The sequence below is a fragment of the Halichondria panicea genome, chromosome 10, assembly GCF_963675165.1.
Source record: "Halichondria panicea chromosome 10, odHalPani1.1, whole genome shotgun sequence".
NCBI classification, from domain to species: Eukaryota; Metazoa; Porifera; class Demospongiae; order Suberitida; family Halichondriidae; genus Halichondria; species Halichondria panicea.
Window position 1 is genome coordinate 5707787 of NC_087386.1, and position 16283 is coordinate 5724069.

Genomic DNA, 16283 nt, shown 5'->3' on the forward strand with positions numbered 1-16283 from the left:
TCTGTTATTCTGTGACTAAGGCTCAAGGGTAGTATAGTTTAGACATAGATCTAACTGTTTTCGTCGCTGAACCCCAGTGAACCCTATTCAGTTAGGAGATATGCTTGCTACAAATATTGAGAGCACTGCACCGTTCATATACATCTGGACGAGTTCTAACCAGGACCTCAGCTGGAGAAACACTATAGCTAGCCATAGAGACCTTGAGCAACGTACAGAGCTAGCTAAACAGCTAGTTACAAGCGTTCTACAGGCCTATAGAGTTTGTCGTGACAAGGTCGCGGTTAAGGTTACAGTATACTAATTGCTCATCAATGATTCATAAGATATTTATTTCTCATCACAACGTTATTTTTGTAACTTGCAACGATTATCAATGGAAAGAGAACATGGAACAATGCTAGCTACAATAATAACTCAGAGTTTATATGTCTTGTAATCCAATGAAGTGGTCTGAGGTCAGCTGGAAAAACTGAGTATTTTGTCGTCAAATTTTGTTGACTGCATAGCTTCTAGGTTGTCTTCCTGACCAGTATTCGATGCCTGAAGACTTACTGGAGGGCGACTCGAAGAGATCTTGTTCATAGAGACCTTACAGCAAAAAATATATCCTTGTTACTACTCTACAGTCGCTATATTAGCCTACAAAAACAGCTAGAAAAATGGCCGTAACTTTGTTGTAACTTACTTACTCTCTTGGGAAAAACTCTTCTAGTCACACTGCCCCTTTATTCGTATAATAAGAAACAGCAGAGTATACGGTAAGGAGGGATTTCCTGGTGCCTGGAATTAACGCAGAATAACCATTGCCAGATGAGAGCCATTTTACTAGCTGAACTACATTGAACACCCACGCAGATTTGAGCGTGGGTGGAACAGTATACCGTAACCTTAACTACCAGCTAAACAAACGTCATCACAAATGAAGATTTCAATTAAATAAGTGTCGTACCTCCTCTGCCCTGACATTAGTGTAGATAGTCATGTGATATTGTATGAGTGATAATATTATTGTGTAATGAGTGGATCTGTACTATCTTGACTCTGTGCAGAATGGAGCCACAGCATTGTACGTGGCCAGTAAGGAGGGTCACTGTGGAGTTGTTAGAATGTTGTTGGAGGCCAAGGCTGACGTTCACAACAAGACTAATGTGAGTCACGCTGCATGGTGGTCTTTGTGTACTCTGCTGATTCCATGGTTGAGTGTGTACTGTCACCTCTGTGTTAGTCTCGTTCCTAGGCCGCTTTTTTCGAAGGGGAAAAGGCCTGGTGTCCATTGCTTGGGTGTTAGTGCGCATGGTAATCGTGCACTAATGTAAAACTTTTGCAAACTAGTCTGTTTACTAGGAATATGTTCCGTAATACGTACTTCCATACTGAAGCTATGGCTTATGCCCTCTATTGCGTTGGCCAAGAAAGCTGGTACACTTAGTCTGAAGTCTGAGGCCAGTAGTCTCTAGTTCTACGATGGTCGTATAGTTGTCTTCTCAAGCAGCAGTTAGAAGTACCATAGGAAGCATGCACAATGACCTGCTATAGCCAGTCCTTCCAAGCTCAGACATTCCGACCATACGACTGTCGTGAAGTAGACGAGAGGCTCTTCTGGCTTCAGACTAGTGTGCAAGCCTTCTTGATCAACACAATAGAAGCACAGCATGGTAGATAGGGGGAAAAGAAGGGGATTCCCCATATTTTACAGCATAACTAAGCGCTATCAGTAGACACCAGGCCGCATTTTCCTCCCTTCCATTCCTTATAAAAAAATTGGCCTGGGAACGAGGCTACCTCTGTGTATGAGTGGACTGAGTAGTGGAGAGTGTACAATTAGCTGGTCCAGTTGCTGTGATATATAACTATATGGTTTATGGTCTATAACAGGACAACCAGACAGCTCTGTTTGTAGCCAGTAGGAATGGACATGATGAGATAGTGAGGGTCCTCTTAGCAGCCAAGGCTACAGTCAACACTCAGGAGAAGGTTGGTTTTGTTGTACAAACACATTTCCCACAACATGCTGTTTACATTGTTTTCCTCCTATGTACAGTCGGGAGCGACCCCTCTTTGGACAGCCAGTTTCAGTGGTCACCAGAAATGTATGGAGCTCCTAATCGATGCTGGGGCCAATGTTGATGTACCCAAAGAGGTGAGTGTAAGTAGCTGTACACACATCTCAGAGGCCACTAGCCACAAAGCCTCCCCATGTTCTGTTGGTCCATTAGACACCAGAGCTAGTCATGTTTGTGTAGAGAGCACTGGTAGTTGGTGTACCGAGGTACGACACGCATCTCGTGATCTCTCTTTTAATTGCATTCCAATAATTTTACAATGTAATGCACAATAACTTTGACTAAGGCTCAAGGGTAGTATAGTTTAGACCTAGATCTAACTGTTTCCGTCACTGAACCTCAGCTTCCATTAAAGATAAGGCCTGCTACTGACTGCTTGCGCATGGATATTTTTCCTGTAAAAGTCCTATATTTAACAGTGAAAATATCCTGACAAAGAATACAAATTCTTATTGAAAGTCATACACAGAGCTATATATAGCTAGCTAGCTAGAGACAGAGCTATAGGCTTGTTGTACAGCTATTTTCTTTCAGTAGCAGTAGTATAGTAGACTTTCATCGAAGTTAGTATTAGATGGGCGTGGCCTGTCCATATAGGCTATTGTCAGCCTTCACTCCGTTCAGACGATTGTCATCCACACTGTTGCTAGTTATGAGTCTTTTGTTAACATAGCAGGCTATGGGTAGCTATCAGAATGCTATCAGATGGGCTAGAAACCTTCAATCAAACTTTCTATACCGTATAGCGCGCGGATTTCGTGGGTTAGCAATCCTACACGAAAATTAAGTGGACGAAAATTGTTAGAATTATCTGCTATAACAAAGATTAAAATAAAAGGCGTGTCTTCCGATAAGCAGTCATTCCACAAACATTGTGCAACGAAATGGTTTTAGAGGCCATTCCACGAAATATAAGTGCCTGTACGGTATGTGACATCATTGTTTTACTGAGCATACACGTTGTTATCCTGTGTTAGCCGGTATCTGGCTCTCGGAGGAAGTGCGGCCTGGGATCGAGGCTAGTGTATCCCCTGACATTAGTGTAGATAGTCATGTGATATTGTATAATGAGTGGGTCTGTGATGAGTTATGGTCAGAAGAGGAATAGCATCGCTTTCTTAAGGGGATTATGAAAATTAACATTTTTGTTTTGGATTCTTGACCTTAATTTGCTGCATATAGCAGCTAACGCTTTTGTTTAATCGTTTATTTGCCTGCTTGAAAAGCTTATTATCTAGATCTATCCACGCAGCAAACACCAGTACATCAAAATGCATACCCTTAGTCACAGAAGGTTAAGTTTCTGGTTTCAAATAAAAGGTCAAAGGTTGCAATTAAGTCCTCTCAAGTTAGTTTCTGGATCAGCTGATTTCTGTTGTATTAATTGGTGATGTATAAACTCAGGGGCGCGAGGGTGAACTCACTTTTACATCTATAGCCGGTATTTTAATAAATGACCTTTTGACCCTCGCACTCCTCTGAATAATGGTTCACATGCTCACACTATCTTGACTCTGTACAGGATGGAGCCACTGCGTTGTATGCAGCTGCTTATAATGGTCATGTGAGGGCAGTGGAATTATTAATTGCTGCAAAGGCTAGAGTTGACATTCAAAAGAAGGTGAGATTTACTGCTTGTTTGGTTTAAATTATTTTGTTATTGTACAGGATGGTTGGACGGCATTGCACATGGCCAGTTATAATGGTCACTGTGGAGTTGTTAGAATGTTGTTGGAGGCCAAGGCTGACGTCAACATCAAGACTAATGTGAGTCACGCTGCATGATTGTATAATTATGATAATGGTAGCAACTGTTCATCACCATGGCAACAGTATGTCCACTGTTTATGTGTAATTGTGTTAAAATTCCTTATTTCCCTTCATCACTAACTGCTCACATACCCACTATACAGGACGGACGTACTGCCTATGATGTGGCTAGTAGGAATGGACACACTCAAGTGTGTGAACTACTACACTGACTCTGTACCTTATTAACTGTACTGTTACCATGGCAGCTAGCCTCTGATAGATACGTAGATTGCTTTACACTACATCATTTTGTCTTATAATTTTTGTGTCTACTGTTTCTCAACCATTGCCATGCATTTCACCATACAGTTACATTTTCTTTAATCATGTAAAAATGGGGTCAAATAAGTGCATGGGAAATGTGCAAAATTAATAACAAAAGTAGATTCTTCAATTAAAAAGTTGTTGATAGTCACATAATTATATTTTGAGGTAGGTTGCCATCACAATTTGCAATGTCTGTTCTTGCTTTGGCCACTTGCAGTAGATAAGAGATGACAGCATGATGATCACATGACACAGCTGTAGAGGAAATACAATCAATCAATCAATCGCGAAAATCAAGGAATTTAAAAATATTATTACCACTAATTCATCAACCAGCTCAACTTCTATAGCGCTAGCTACATTAGACAGGTTTCACACAGTTACAAGTGCCCACAATGCAACAGGTAGCGATACTTTCTGTACACATCAACAAGTGTCCACTAACGCCCACTCACCTGCTGCCATATCGTGTGGTGACTAAGGAAACAGCCGACCTCTCCAAAGGTCATAGGTCGTTCTCCCCAAGGGTTCTTCCAGCCGGATAGGTACTTGATGCTCAGACTGTCCAGGTAGCTCTGATTCAACTGTCTGTACTGGCCAGGATAAAATAAACAAAAGAGGTTCTTTTAAATATGAGTTCCCCACCACATCCTTGTGTATCAATTAGTGTGTATTGTCTTCTCCCCCATCCCTCTGTATTGTACAGCCAGTTATGTCTCCCCTCACACACAGTGAACCTATACTCTACACCATGCAGTACATCTCAAGACTACCCTCTCTCAATGACAATTTGGGGTTGGACGTGATAAGCCACTATCTAAAACCTTACTCCATACGATGTATAATTATTAATTTTCTCTCACCTTCCATCGACAGCATCAAAGAGGGTGTAGTTGAAGTTGAGCTCGTCCAGGCTTAAAATCATCCGGTTCCTTTTTTCTGGCCTCCGTACTAGCCCAATCATGAACACCTACCAAATAATTTATTGTTTGGAAATTATCAGTGAACTTTTATGATTTCCGTACACATACAACATAACTGTAATAGTAGAGACAGCTTACCGCGTCCAACCCCAAGTTGTTCTTGACAGGGGGTGGTCTGGAGATGTACTGACTGTACAGTATAGGGGGTGGTCCACTGTGTGGGGGGAGACAACACACACACTAATGCAGTATAGGGGGGTGGTCCACTGTGTGGGGGGAGACAACACACACACTAATGCAGTATAGGGGGGTGGTCCACTGTGTGGGGGGAGACAACACGCACACTAATGCAGTATAGGGGGTGGTCCACTGTGTGGGGGGAGACAACACGCACACTAATGCAGTATAGGGGGGTGGTCCACCGTGTGGGGGGAGACAACACTCACACTAATGCAGTATAGGGGGGTGGTCCACTGTGTGAGGGGAGACAACACGCACACTAATGCAGTATAGGGGGGTGGTCCACTGTGTGGGGGGAGACAACACACACACTAATGCAGTATAGGGGGGTGGTCCACTGTGTGGGGGGAGACAACACGCACACTAATGCAGTATAGGGGGGTGGTCCACCGTGTGGGGGGAGACAACACACACACTAATGCGGTATAGGGGGGTGGTCCACCGTGTGGGGGGAGACAACACACACACTAATGCAGTATAGGGGGTGGTCCACTGTGTGGGGGGACACAAGACAAACACTAATGCAGTATAGGGGGTGGTCCACCGTGTGGGGGGGAGACAACACACACACTAATGCGGTATAGGGGGGTGGTCCACTGTGTGGGGGGAGACAACACACACACTAATGCAGTATAGGGGGGTGGTCCACTGTGTGGGGGGAGACAACACACACACTAATGCAGTATAGGGGGGTGGTCCACTGTGTGGGGGGAGACAACACGCACACTAATGCAGTATAGGGGGGTGGTCCACCGTGTGGGGGGAGACAACACACACACTAATGCGGTATAGGGGGGTGGTCCACTGTGTGGGGGGAGACAACACACACACTAATGCAGTATAGGGGGTGGTCCACTGTGTGGGGGGACACAAGACAAACACTAATGCAGTATAGGGGGGTGGTCCACTGTGTGGGGGGAGACAACACACACTAATGCAGTATAGGGGGGTGGTCCACTGTGTGGGGGGGAGACAACACGCACACTAATGCAGTATAGGGGGTGGTCCACTGTGTGGGGGGACACAAGACAAACACTAATGCAGTATAGGGGGGTGGTCCACTGTGTGGGGGGAGACAACACACACTAATGCAGTATAGGGGGGTGGTCCACTGTGTGGGGGGAGACAACACACACTAATGCAGTATAGGGGGGTGGTCCACTGTGTGGGGGGGAGACAACACGCACACTAATGCAGTATAGGGGGGTGGTCCACCGTGTGGGGGGAGACAACACTCACACTAATGCAGTATAGGGGGGTGGTCCACTGTGTGGGGGACGCACACTAATGCAGTATAGGGGGGTGGTCCACTGTGTGGGGGGAGACAACACACACACTAATGCAGTATAGGGGGGTGGTCCACTGTGTGGGGGGAGGCAACACGCACACTAATGCAGTATAGGGGGGTGGTCCACTGTGTGGGGGGAGACAACACACACACTAATGCAGTATAGGGGGGTGGTCCACTGTGTAGGGGACGCACACTAATGCAGTATAGGGGGGTGGTCCACTGTGTGGGGGGAGACAACACACACACTAATGCAGTATAGGGGGGTGGTCCACTGTGTGGGGGGAGACAACACACACACTAATGCAGTATAGGGGGGTGGTCCACTGTGTGGGGGGAGACAACACGCACACTAATGCAGTATAGGGGGGTGGTCCACTGTGTGGGGGGAGACAACACACACACTAATGCAGTATAGGGGGGTGGTCCACTGTGTGGGGGGAGACAACACACACACTAATGCAGTATAGGGGGGTGGTCCACTGTGTGGGGGGAGGCAACACACACACTAATGCAGTATAGGGGGGTGGTCCACTGTGTGGGGGGAGACAACACACACACTATTGCAGTATAGGGGGGTGGTCCACTGTGTGGGGGGAGACAACACACACACTAATGCAGTATAGGGGGGTGGTCCACTGTGTGGGGGGAGACAACACACACACTAATGCAGTATAGGGGGGTGGTCCACTGTGTGGGGGGAGACAACACACACACTAATGCAGTATAGGGGGGTGGTCCACTGTGTGGGGGGAGGCAACACGCACACTAATGCAGTATAGGGGGGTGGTCCACTGTGTGGGGGGAGACAACACACACACTATTGCAGTATAGGGGGGTGGTCCACTGTGTGGGGGACGCACACTAATGCAGTATAGGGGGGTGGTCCACTGTGTGGGGGACGCACACTAATGCAGTATAGGGGGGTGGTCCACTGTGTGGCGGGAGACAACACACACACACTAATGCAGTATAGGGGGTGGTCCACTGTGTGGGGGGAGACAACACACACACTAATGGATACACAGTCAAGGATGTTATGGGAACACTATTAAAAGAGCCCCTCTATTATGACCTGCACTAATTATACCCGCCCACACACATTGTTCACAGCAACAATGGAGCTACATCAGCACACACTGAGATGGCTACTGACTATACTAACAAAGAGCAGATGACACCGCAGCCTTAAGGGGGAGAGGCTTACCAAGGTTTTCGTGGTCCAGGCTCTCATAGTCCTCTGGTTTGACCATGAACCCAAACACCTCGGTGTTCAGAATGTGCATAGGCAGATCTACAGTGGAGGGAAGGGGACAATTCAAACTTGTTCTACATGTACATACCTGTACTATAATAAAGTGCACAGGTCAGCAAATAATGTATTCAGTGCAAGCCTCGTACATATAGACAAGTTATCCCCTCCCTATGGACTGTACACGCACTGACTTACCTTTGCTGATCCATCAGAATCCGTAGTGTCCTGTTGTTCACCAGAAAGTTGTCACAGTCTAGCCGCTGGATAAACAACAATTGTATAGTTAATCTGAGCTAGATACTGTGGATACCAAAATTGCAATAACTAAAACTGTATCTACTACTGTCTTGGGCAGACTAACAGTGGTTGAAATAAAGAGGTGGCCTGCTAACACAGGTCCAAACACATGCTATGGAGACTTTGGGCCTCATTAACCTGGCTGTATTATAGAGGGTGACCTGCTTACAGGGTGACCACTATAGACAGCTTTCACTGTATCATAATGGCACAGTGCATCCAGCTTAGAGAGTAGATTACCACAAATTTGTGAGTAGCTGTACTTAAATGTAAATCTCTTTTGATTGGAACCTTTCTAAGAAATTGTGCTGATACCAATGTGTAGGTGAATGACCAAGCTACAACATACTCAAAAATGTTTCCATGGAAACATAAGGTGGTGGGTTTGTGGTGATTAATAGAACAACAACAAATTGTTATAGTGGGTAATCGTAATAAAGTAATTAAGTTTGTGGTTGATAAAGCGGCATTGGTTTGTGGTTTGCAGCTGCTGATGTCATCAAAACAGAGTAAATTATGTAGCTTTTCAGTGTTATCTCAACAATGGGATATAGGATGTTCTTGGTATCAAAATGTAGCCCATTTATCTGTTAACTTACTACAAAAATTTGAAAGCTAAGCTATTAATTTGTCAGAAGTTATTACTCTAACCAAAAGTGTACCTGAAAACCAGTAAATCATGAATTATAGACACTGTGAACATTTGTAACACCCATAAAGGGATGGCCAGGATACCTAAACCATTGAACAATTGTGTGATGAAGTCTAGGACCTTAGCTGTACAAGATTACTGTTTTCATGGTCATTCACCTACACATTGGTATCAACACCATTTCTTAGAAATGTTCCGATCAAAAGATATTTACATTTAAGTACAGCTACCCACAAATTTGTGGTAATCTACTCTCTAAGCTGGATGCACTGCGTCTAGAGAGAGCCTTGCTAGGTCGTTACAATAGATGGGCCGGGAATGAGGCTAGAGATGGCCACACTGATAACTCACAAAGAGGTAGTCTGCCCCTGAACGCCTGGCCGCCTCCAGACCCTCCTGTCTCAGCTGGGCAACATGGACGAACCTCTCGTCATGCTCCTCGAAGGGGTCAAGGTTCGGATACAGCCAGGGGGTTGGACCAACACGTAGCGATTCAACTCCCCAATCGTGCACACCATCTGCACAGTGGGGGAGTAAGTGGATATAAATGAAGTGATGTCACCCGTACACAGTGATACATAGCTCAAGTTGTGTAGTGAAAGCAAAGGCAAGAATAGCTGAAAGCATAACAACACGTACAGTCTATCTAAGACATGTAAGTGGGTCAGCCCCAGTCAATTAGCCAACTCACAGTGCAGTTGTACTTTGCACTATCGGTCCAAAAGTGTTTGGGAGAAAACTTTTTCGTAATGACGAAAGTGGCTCCTGTGAAGATCATAGGCCCTCCACCGTGTGCGAGGCCGTGGGAATGGTAGAGGGGCAGGACAGATTACACACAGTCACTGTCAGTCACTCCTCCGGCAATCACAAAGAAAGTAGGAGAACGAAACAATCTGTGAGAGAGAGGGACGGGATTAGTACACTCTGATACTCAAGGTGTGTGTGTGTGAGGTATCTAGTGGTGGGGTAGCTGAGATAATAAGGTGCAATTCTGTACACAATAATAACAGACTGAAATGATAAAATCCACAGATATATGCAGCTAGCTAGCTAGATGGCCGTTGAAAGGTATGTGACTTAGGAGATCTGACGCCTCTGAGATCCAGACACATGAGAGTAATGAGAATGATATCTTAGCCAGCTGATGGAGGTATCTATTGTAGGGTGGGAGGGTACTCACACTTACCATGAATTGTGTTGCCTATACAGTAGGTCTTTAGATTCTCCATTCGCCATGGTGGTCCAAGACACATCATGCAAGTTCTTGAATTTACGTATTATGTGTCTGATTTGGTAAAGATCATTAAGCCTCTGAAATACACCGTGGTTACTGAATACCAATTATTTGGGCATGCGCAGTAGGAAAATGTGTCATATGACCAACGAACACAAAGAGATACTCCCCTTTTTCTGCAAAACTCCATGGCTACAAGAAGTGACCTTGATGCTCTGGTGGTCCAGGTGGAAGGATTGGGCTTACAGGAGAACCAAGCTGGTCATGGGGCTTATGGCTGTGTCTTTAGAGTGACGGTGAATGGAAGAGACTGCATTGCTAAGAAGCTTCATCACATATTGCTCCAAGAGCAATCCCTTGGACAGAGGGAGAGGATTTTAACAAATTTCCGTCATGAGTGTCATATTCTGAGCGGTCTGGATCACCCCAACATTGTCGGTTTCGTTGGAGTCCATTACGGCCGTGATAAGAACGACATCAGTCTAATAATGGAGAGGCTTCATTCTGACTTGGCCAATTTCGTTGAAACCTATCGAGACACGAATATCGCCACTAGAATCCATATCCTGTATGATGTATCCAAGGGCCTTCACTATCTCCACTCTCTGACCCCTCCCCTCATCCATCGTGACCTCACTGCTCCCAACATCCTGCTCACTGAGGATCTCACTGCCAAGATCGGAGACCTGGGTGTCTCCAGGTATGTGGACCTGGACAGATTGACTCATATACTGACAAGCGTCCCAGGAAATCCAAAATACATGCCTCCCGAGTGTCATGACGAACGACCCACCTACACTACCAAGCTGGACATCTTCTCATTCGGTCATCTCATCATTCACACTGTTATCGGTGATTTCCCTAAAGTCTCGTACTTAACTCACGATGCTATTAAGTACGTGGATGATGGAAAGGTGGAGCTCATGCGTCGAAGCACTGCTGTCCATGGTGACAAAATGGGGGAGAAACACGCTCTTTATCCTCTTGTTGTTAGCTGCCTCCATGACCGACCTCAACAGAGACCATCAGTTGACGAACTGATTGTCTCACTCAGAAAGCTATGTCTACAGCACCCCAGGATGGTACGTGAGTGAGTGGGTGGAGGTATCAAATGTGCATTGTCAGCTTATATAGTGTTAGTGTCGACTGTATGCTGGTACTTCTGTGTGGGTGGCTATAGAATCTTGAACAGTATATAACATGTACATACAATTTTTGTCATTCCATCTTTTGGGTGTGTTTACTGATAGTGTATTTTCTCCCAGGCATTTGTAGATGCTTGTGAGACGGGTGATGTGGGTGTGGTTCTGGAGCTACTGGAGTGTGGGGCTGATCCCAACCAGGCAGACAAGGTGAGGGGAATACTGTCTACAGTGCCAATATGTCCGTTGGTTGATGATGTTGTCTCTACAGTATGGTTGGACTGCTCTTTACTGGGCCAGTAGGAATGGACATGATGAGATAGTGAGGCTCCTCTTAGCAGCCAAGGCTACAGTCAACACTCAGATCAAGGTTTGTTTTGTTGTACAAATACATTTCCCACAACATGCTGTTTACATTGTTTTCCTCCTATGTACAGGAGGGAGAGACTCCTCTTTGGACAGCCAGTTTCTATGGTCACCAGAAATGTATGGAACTCCTAATCAATGCTGGGGCCAATGTTGATGTACCCAAAGAGGTGAGTGTAAGTAGCTCTATACACATAGCCTCGATTCCAGGCCGATTAAAGTACGGCCTGGTACTTATTGCATGGTGATAGTGAGCATGTGATAGTTTGTTCTCCAGAATCTGGGGAATCCCCTCTTTTCTTTCCATGTACATCAGCTTAGCTCTCTATTGTGTTGTTCCAGACGGCTTTCACACTAGTCTGAAGCCAAAAGAGGCTCTCATCCACTTCTATGACGGCTGTGTGGTCAGGATATCTTAGCTTGGATCTGTACAGGCTATGGGAAGTGTATGGTGATTCTTGCATAGACAACCTGGCTATAGGACCATCGTAGACGTAGATGAGAGCCTCCAAACTAGTGTTCAAGCCTTCTAAGCAATAGATACAGCTTCACGGAACTCAGTATGGAGATAAAATATTACGGAACATATTCTTAGGGACTAAATTACGGGTACTAAGGTTTTACGTTTGTAGTACGATTACCCATATTCTGAAGGTACCAGGCAGTATTTTAATGCGGCCTGGAATCGAGGCTACTATACGCACATCTCAGAGGCCACTAGCCACAAAGCCTCCTCATGTTCTGTTGACCTGGTCCATTAGACACCAGAGCTAGTCATGTTTGTGTAGAGAGCGCTGGTAGTTGGTACAACACGCATCTCGTGATCTATCCAATCTTTTTTACATTGGTTTTCAATGCAATGTGTTCCCTACAATAACTCTGTTATTTTGTGACTAAGGCTCAAGGGTAGTATAGTTTAGACCTAGATCTAACTGTTTCCGTTGCTGAACCCCAGTGAACCCTATTCAGTTAGGAGATATGCTTGCTACAAATGTTGAGAGCACTGCACCTTTCATATACATCTGGACGAGTTCTAACCAGGACCTCAGCTGGAGAAACACTATAGCTAGCCATAGAGACCTTGAGCAATGTACAGAGCCAGCTAAATTGTCAGTTACAAGTGTTGTACAAGCCTAGAGTTTGTCGTAGCAAGGTCATGATATACTGCCAGCTAAGCAAACGTCATCAATTAAAAAAGTGTCCTCTGCCCCTGACATTAGTGTAGATAGTCATGTGATATTGTATGAGTGATATTGTGTAATGAGTGGATCTGTACTATCTTGACTCTGTACAGGATGGGACCACAGCATTGTGGGTAGCTGCTCAGAATGGTCATGTGAGGGCAGTGGAATTGTTGATTGCTGCCAAAGCTAGAGTTGACATTCAAAATAAGGTGAGATTTACTAGAGTAGTGGATTGAGTAGTGGATTAGCTGGTCCAGTTGCGGGTTAGTGTAAAGCTGGAATCGGAATAGAACGAAAGATGGAATGACTAAAAAGAGAGCTGCTGATGGTGTTCTTAGTCTTAAATACTTGTGCTACAGAAGCCTTTTATAGACACAAAGCTACTATTATGTAAAAAAAATAGACTGAGTATAATTATAGTAGCAACATTGAACATTACAAATACACATAATTATACGTGTCTATAGAATTAGCGAAGTAATTATGTTGTGCCCAAAATAAGGTGGAGTGTGAAGTCTATAGCTATACAGGACACTCCAAAGCTATACCTTTCTTCAATCTGCATGCCTGCAAAGTTTTGGCCCTTGGTGAAACTTTAAACAATTTGTGCGTGTTGAAGAGACACACTGACCAAGCCTTTTGCCATTGATTTCCACACACATTGGGTTGTGGAGTCAGCAAATTCCACATTTATACTCTCGTTATCTCAATATCTACCACTGTGCAACAGTGTGTGTAAGTTGTTGATCCTCTTTCCAATAACAGGTGTCATGTGATGATTACAGCCAGCTACATGTTCCGTTCCATATCTGCATTCCAGCTTATACACTAACCCTCCAGTTGCTGTTATACATAATTATAATTATGATTTATGGTCTATATAACACAGGACAACCAGACAGCTCTGTATGCATGTAGCCAGTAACAACAGCATCGTGATCTCTCTTTTAATTGCATTCCAATCTTTTTTACATTGGTTTTCAATGTAGTGTGTTCCCTACAATAACTCTATTATTCTGTGACTAAGGCTCAAGGGTAGTATAGTTTAGACATAGATCTAACTGTTTCCGTCGCTGAACCCCAGTGAGCCCTATTCAGTTAGGAGATATGCTTGCTACAAATGTTGAGAGCACTGCACCTTTCATATACATCTGGACGAGTTCTAAACAGGACCTCAGCTGGAGAAACACTATAGCTAGCCATAGAGACCTTGAGCAACGTACAGAGCTAGCTAAACAGCTAGTTACAAGCGTTCTACTGGTCTATAGAGTTTGTTGTGACAAGGTCGCGGTTAAGGTTACAGTATACTAATTGCTCATGAATGATTCATAAGATATTTATTTCTCATCACAACGTTATTTTTGTAACTTGCAACGATTATCAATGGAAAGAGAACATGGAACAATGCTAGCTACAATAATAACTCAGAGTTTATATGTCTTGTAATCCAATGAAGTGGTCTGAGGTCAGCTGGAAAAACTGAGTATTTTGTCGTCAAATTTTGTTGACTGCATAGCTTCTAGGTTGTCTTTCTGACCAGTATTCGATGCCTGAAGACTTACTGGAGGGCGACTCGAAGAGATCTTGTTCATAGAGACCTTACAGCAAAAAATATATCCTTGTTACTACTCTACAGTCGCCATATTAGCCTACAAAAACAGCTAGAAAAATGGCCGTAACTTTGTTGTAACTTACTCTCTTGGGAAAAACTCTTTGAGTCACCTGCCCCTTTATTCGTATAATAAGAAACAGCAGAGTATACGGTAAGGAGGGGTTTCCTGGTGCCTGGAATTAACGCAGAGTAACCATTGCCAGATGAGAGCCATTTTACTAGCTGAACTACATTGAACACCCACGCAGATTTGAGTGTGGGTGGAACAGTATACCGTAACCTTAACTACCAGCTAAACAAACGTCATCACAAATGAAGATTCAATTAAATAAGTGTCGTACCTCCTCTGCCCTGACATTAGTGCAGATAGTCATGTGATATTTTGTGAGTGATAGTGTGTAATGAGTGGATCTGTACTATCTTGACTCTGTGCAGGATGGAACCACAGCATTGTACATGGCCTGTACGAATGGTCACTGTGGAGTTGTTCGAATGTTGTTGGAGGCCAAGGCTGACGTTCACAACAAGAATAATGTGAGTCACGCTGCATGGTGGTGTTTGTGTACTCTGCTGATTCCATGGTTGAGTGTGTGTACTGTCACCTCTGTGTTAGTCTCGTTCCTAGGCCGCTTTTTTCGAAGGGGGAAAAGGCCTGGTGTCCATTGCTTGGGTGTTAGTGCGCATGGTAATCGTGCACTAATGTAAAACTTTTGCAAACTAGTCCGTTTACTAGGAATATGTTCCGTAATACGTACTTCCATACTGAAGCTATGGCTTATGCCCTCTATTGCGTTGGCCAAGAATGCTGGTACACTTAGTCTGAGGCCAGTAGTCTCTAGTTCTACGATGGTTGTATAGTTGTCTTCTCAAACAGCAGTTAGAAGTACCATAGGAAGCATGCACAAAGACTTGCTATAGCCAGTCCTTCCAAGCTCAGACATTCCGACCATACGACTGTCGTGAAGTAGACGAGATGCTCTTCTGGCTTCAGGCTAGTGTGCAAGCCTTCTTGATCAACACAATAGAAGCACAGCATGGTAGATAGGGGGAAAAGAAGGGATTCCCCATATTTTACAGCAAAACTAAGTGCATGCGTACTATCAGTAGACACCAGGCCGCATTTTCCTCCCTTCCATTCCATACAAAAAAATTGGCCTGGGAACGAGGCTACCTCTGTGTATGAGTGGACTGAGTAGTGGAGAGTGTACAATTAGCTGGTCCAGTTGCTGTGATATATAATTATATGGTTTATGGTCTATAACAGAACAACCAGACAGCTCTGTTTGTAGCCTGTCACCAGGGACATGATGAGATAGTGAGGGTCCTCTTAGCAGCCAAGGCTACAGTCAACACTCAGAATACGGTTGGTTTTGTTGTACAAAACTATTTCCCACAACATGCTGTTCACGTTGTTTTCCTCCTATGTACAGTCGGGAGAGACCCCTCTTTACGCAGCCAGTTTCAATGGTCACCAGAAATGTATGGAGCTCCTAATCGATGCTGGGGCCAATGTTGATTTACCCAAAGAGGTGAGTGTACATGTAAGTAGCTGTACACACATCTCAGAGGCCACTAGCCACAGAGCCTCCCCATGTTCTTTTGACCTGGTCCATTAGACACCAGAGCTAGTCATGTTTATGTAGATAGCACTGGTAGTTGGTGTACCGAGGTACGACACGCATCTCGTGATCTCTCTTTTAATTGCATTCCAATGTAATGCACAATAACTTTGACTAAGGCTCAAGGGTAGTATAGTTTAGACCTAGAGGTAACTGTTTCCGTCACTGAACCTCAGCCATTAAATTAAAGATAAGGCCTGCTACTGACTGCTTTCGGTGGTTAGCGATCCGACACGAAAATTAAGTCCTTGAAAATTGTTCTTTAATTACTATAACGTGCAAAGATTAAAAGACGTGTCTTCCTGTAAGCAGTCATTCCATGAACA

At 44.5% G+C, this 16283-nt stretch overlaps 3 protein-coding genes and 1 long non-coding RNA gene across 5 annotated transcripts in view; 2 read left to right on the forward strand and 2 right to left on the reverse strand.

The window, feature by feature from the left end:
* The window catches only part of LOC135342575 (uncharacterized), a 242336-nt gene that overhangs the window by 17333 nt on the left and 208720 nt on the right, over nt 1-16283 (forward strand). The window contains exons 11-17 of the mRNA XM_064539323.1: nt 1053-1151; nt 1879-1977; nt 2045-2143; nt 3589-3687; nt 14774-14872; nt 15603-15701; nt 15769-15867. Of these exons, the coding sequence (XP_064395393.1) occupies nt 1053-1151; nt 1879-1977; nt 2045-2143; nt 3589-3687; nt 14774-14872; nt 15603-15701; nt 15769-15867 (693 nt within the window). The remainder of the gene's footprint in view (nt 1-1052; nt 1152-1878; nt 1978-2044; nt 2144-3588; nt 3688-14773; nt 14873-15602; nt 15702-15768; nt 15868-16283) is intronic.
* LOC135342679 (ankyrin repeat and protein kinase domain-containing protein 1-like) overlaps nt 1-16283 on the forward strand; it is a 63565-nt gene that overhangs the window by 3876 nt on the left and 43406 nt on the right. For both annotated transcript variants that reach the window (XM_064539484.1, XM_064539483.1), the window contains exons 3-5: nt 11300-11386; nt 11448-11546; nt 11614-11712. In XM_064539484.1, the coding sequence (XP_064395554.1) occupies nt 11300-11386; nt 11448-11546; nt 11614-11712 (285 nt within the window). The remainder of the gene's footprint in view (nt 1-11299; nt 11387-11447; nt 11547-11613; nt 11713-16283) is intronic.
* LOC135342650 (procollagen galactosyltransferase 2-like) overlaps nt 4197-16283 on the reverse strand; it is a 92677-nt gene continuing 80590 nt past the window's right edge. Inside the window, exons 11-14 of the mRNA XM_064539443.1 lie at nt 5207-5282; nt 5009-5115; nt 4601-4733; nt 4197-4400 (exon numbers count right to left, since the gene is read on the reverse strand). Coding sequence (XP_064395513.1) covers nt 4299-4400; nt 4601-4733; nt 5009-5115; nt 5207-5282 — 418 coding nt within the window. The 3' untranslated portion in view covers nt 4197-4298. The remainder of the gene's footprint in view (nt 4401-4600; nt 4734-5008; nt 5116-5206; nt 5283-16283) is intronic.
* On the reverse strand, nt 8047-10081 carry LOC135342830 (uncharacterized). The gene is made up of 4 exons (XR_010396954.1): nt 9987-10081; nt 9492-9693; nt 9152-9318; nt 8047-8111 (listed from the first exon to the last, which is right to left on the reverse strand). It is a non-coding gene; the product is annotated as an uncharacterized LOC135342830 (long non-coding RNA).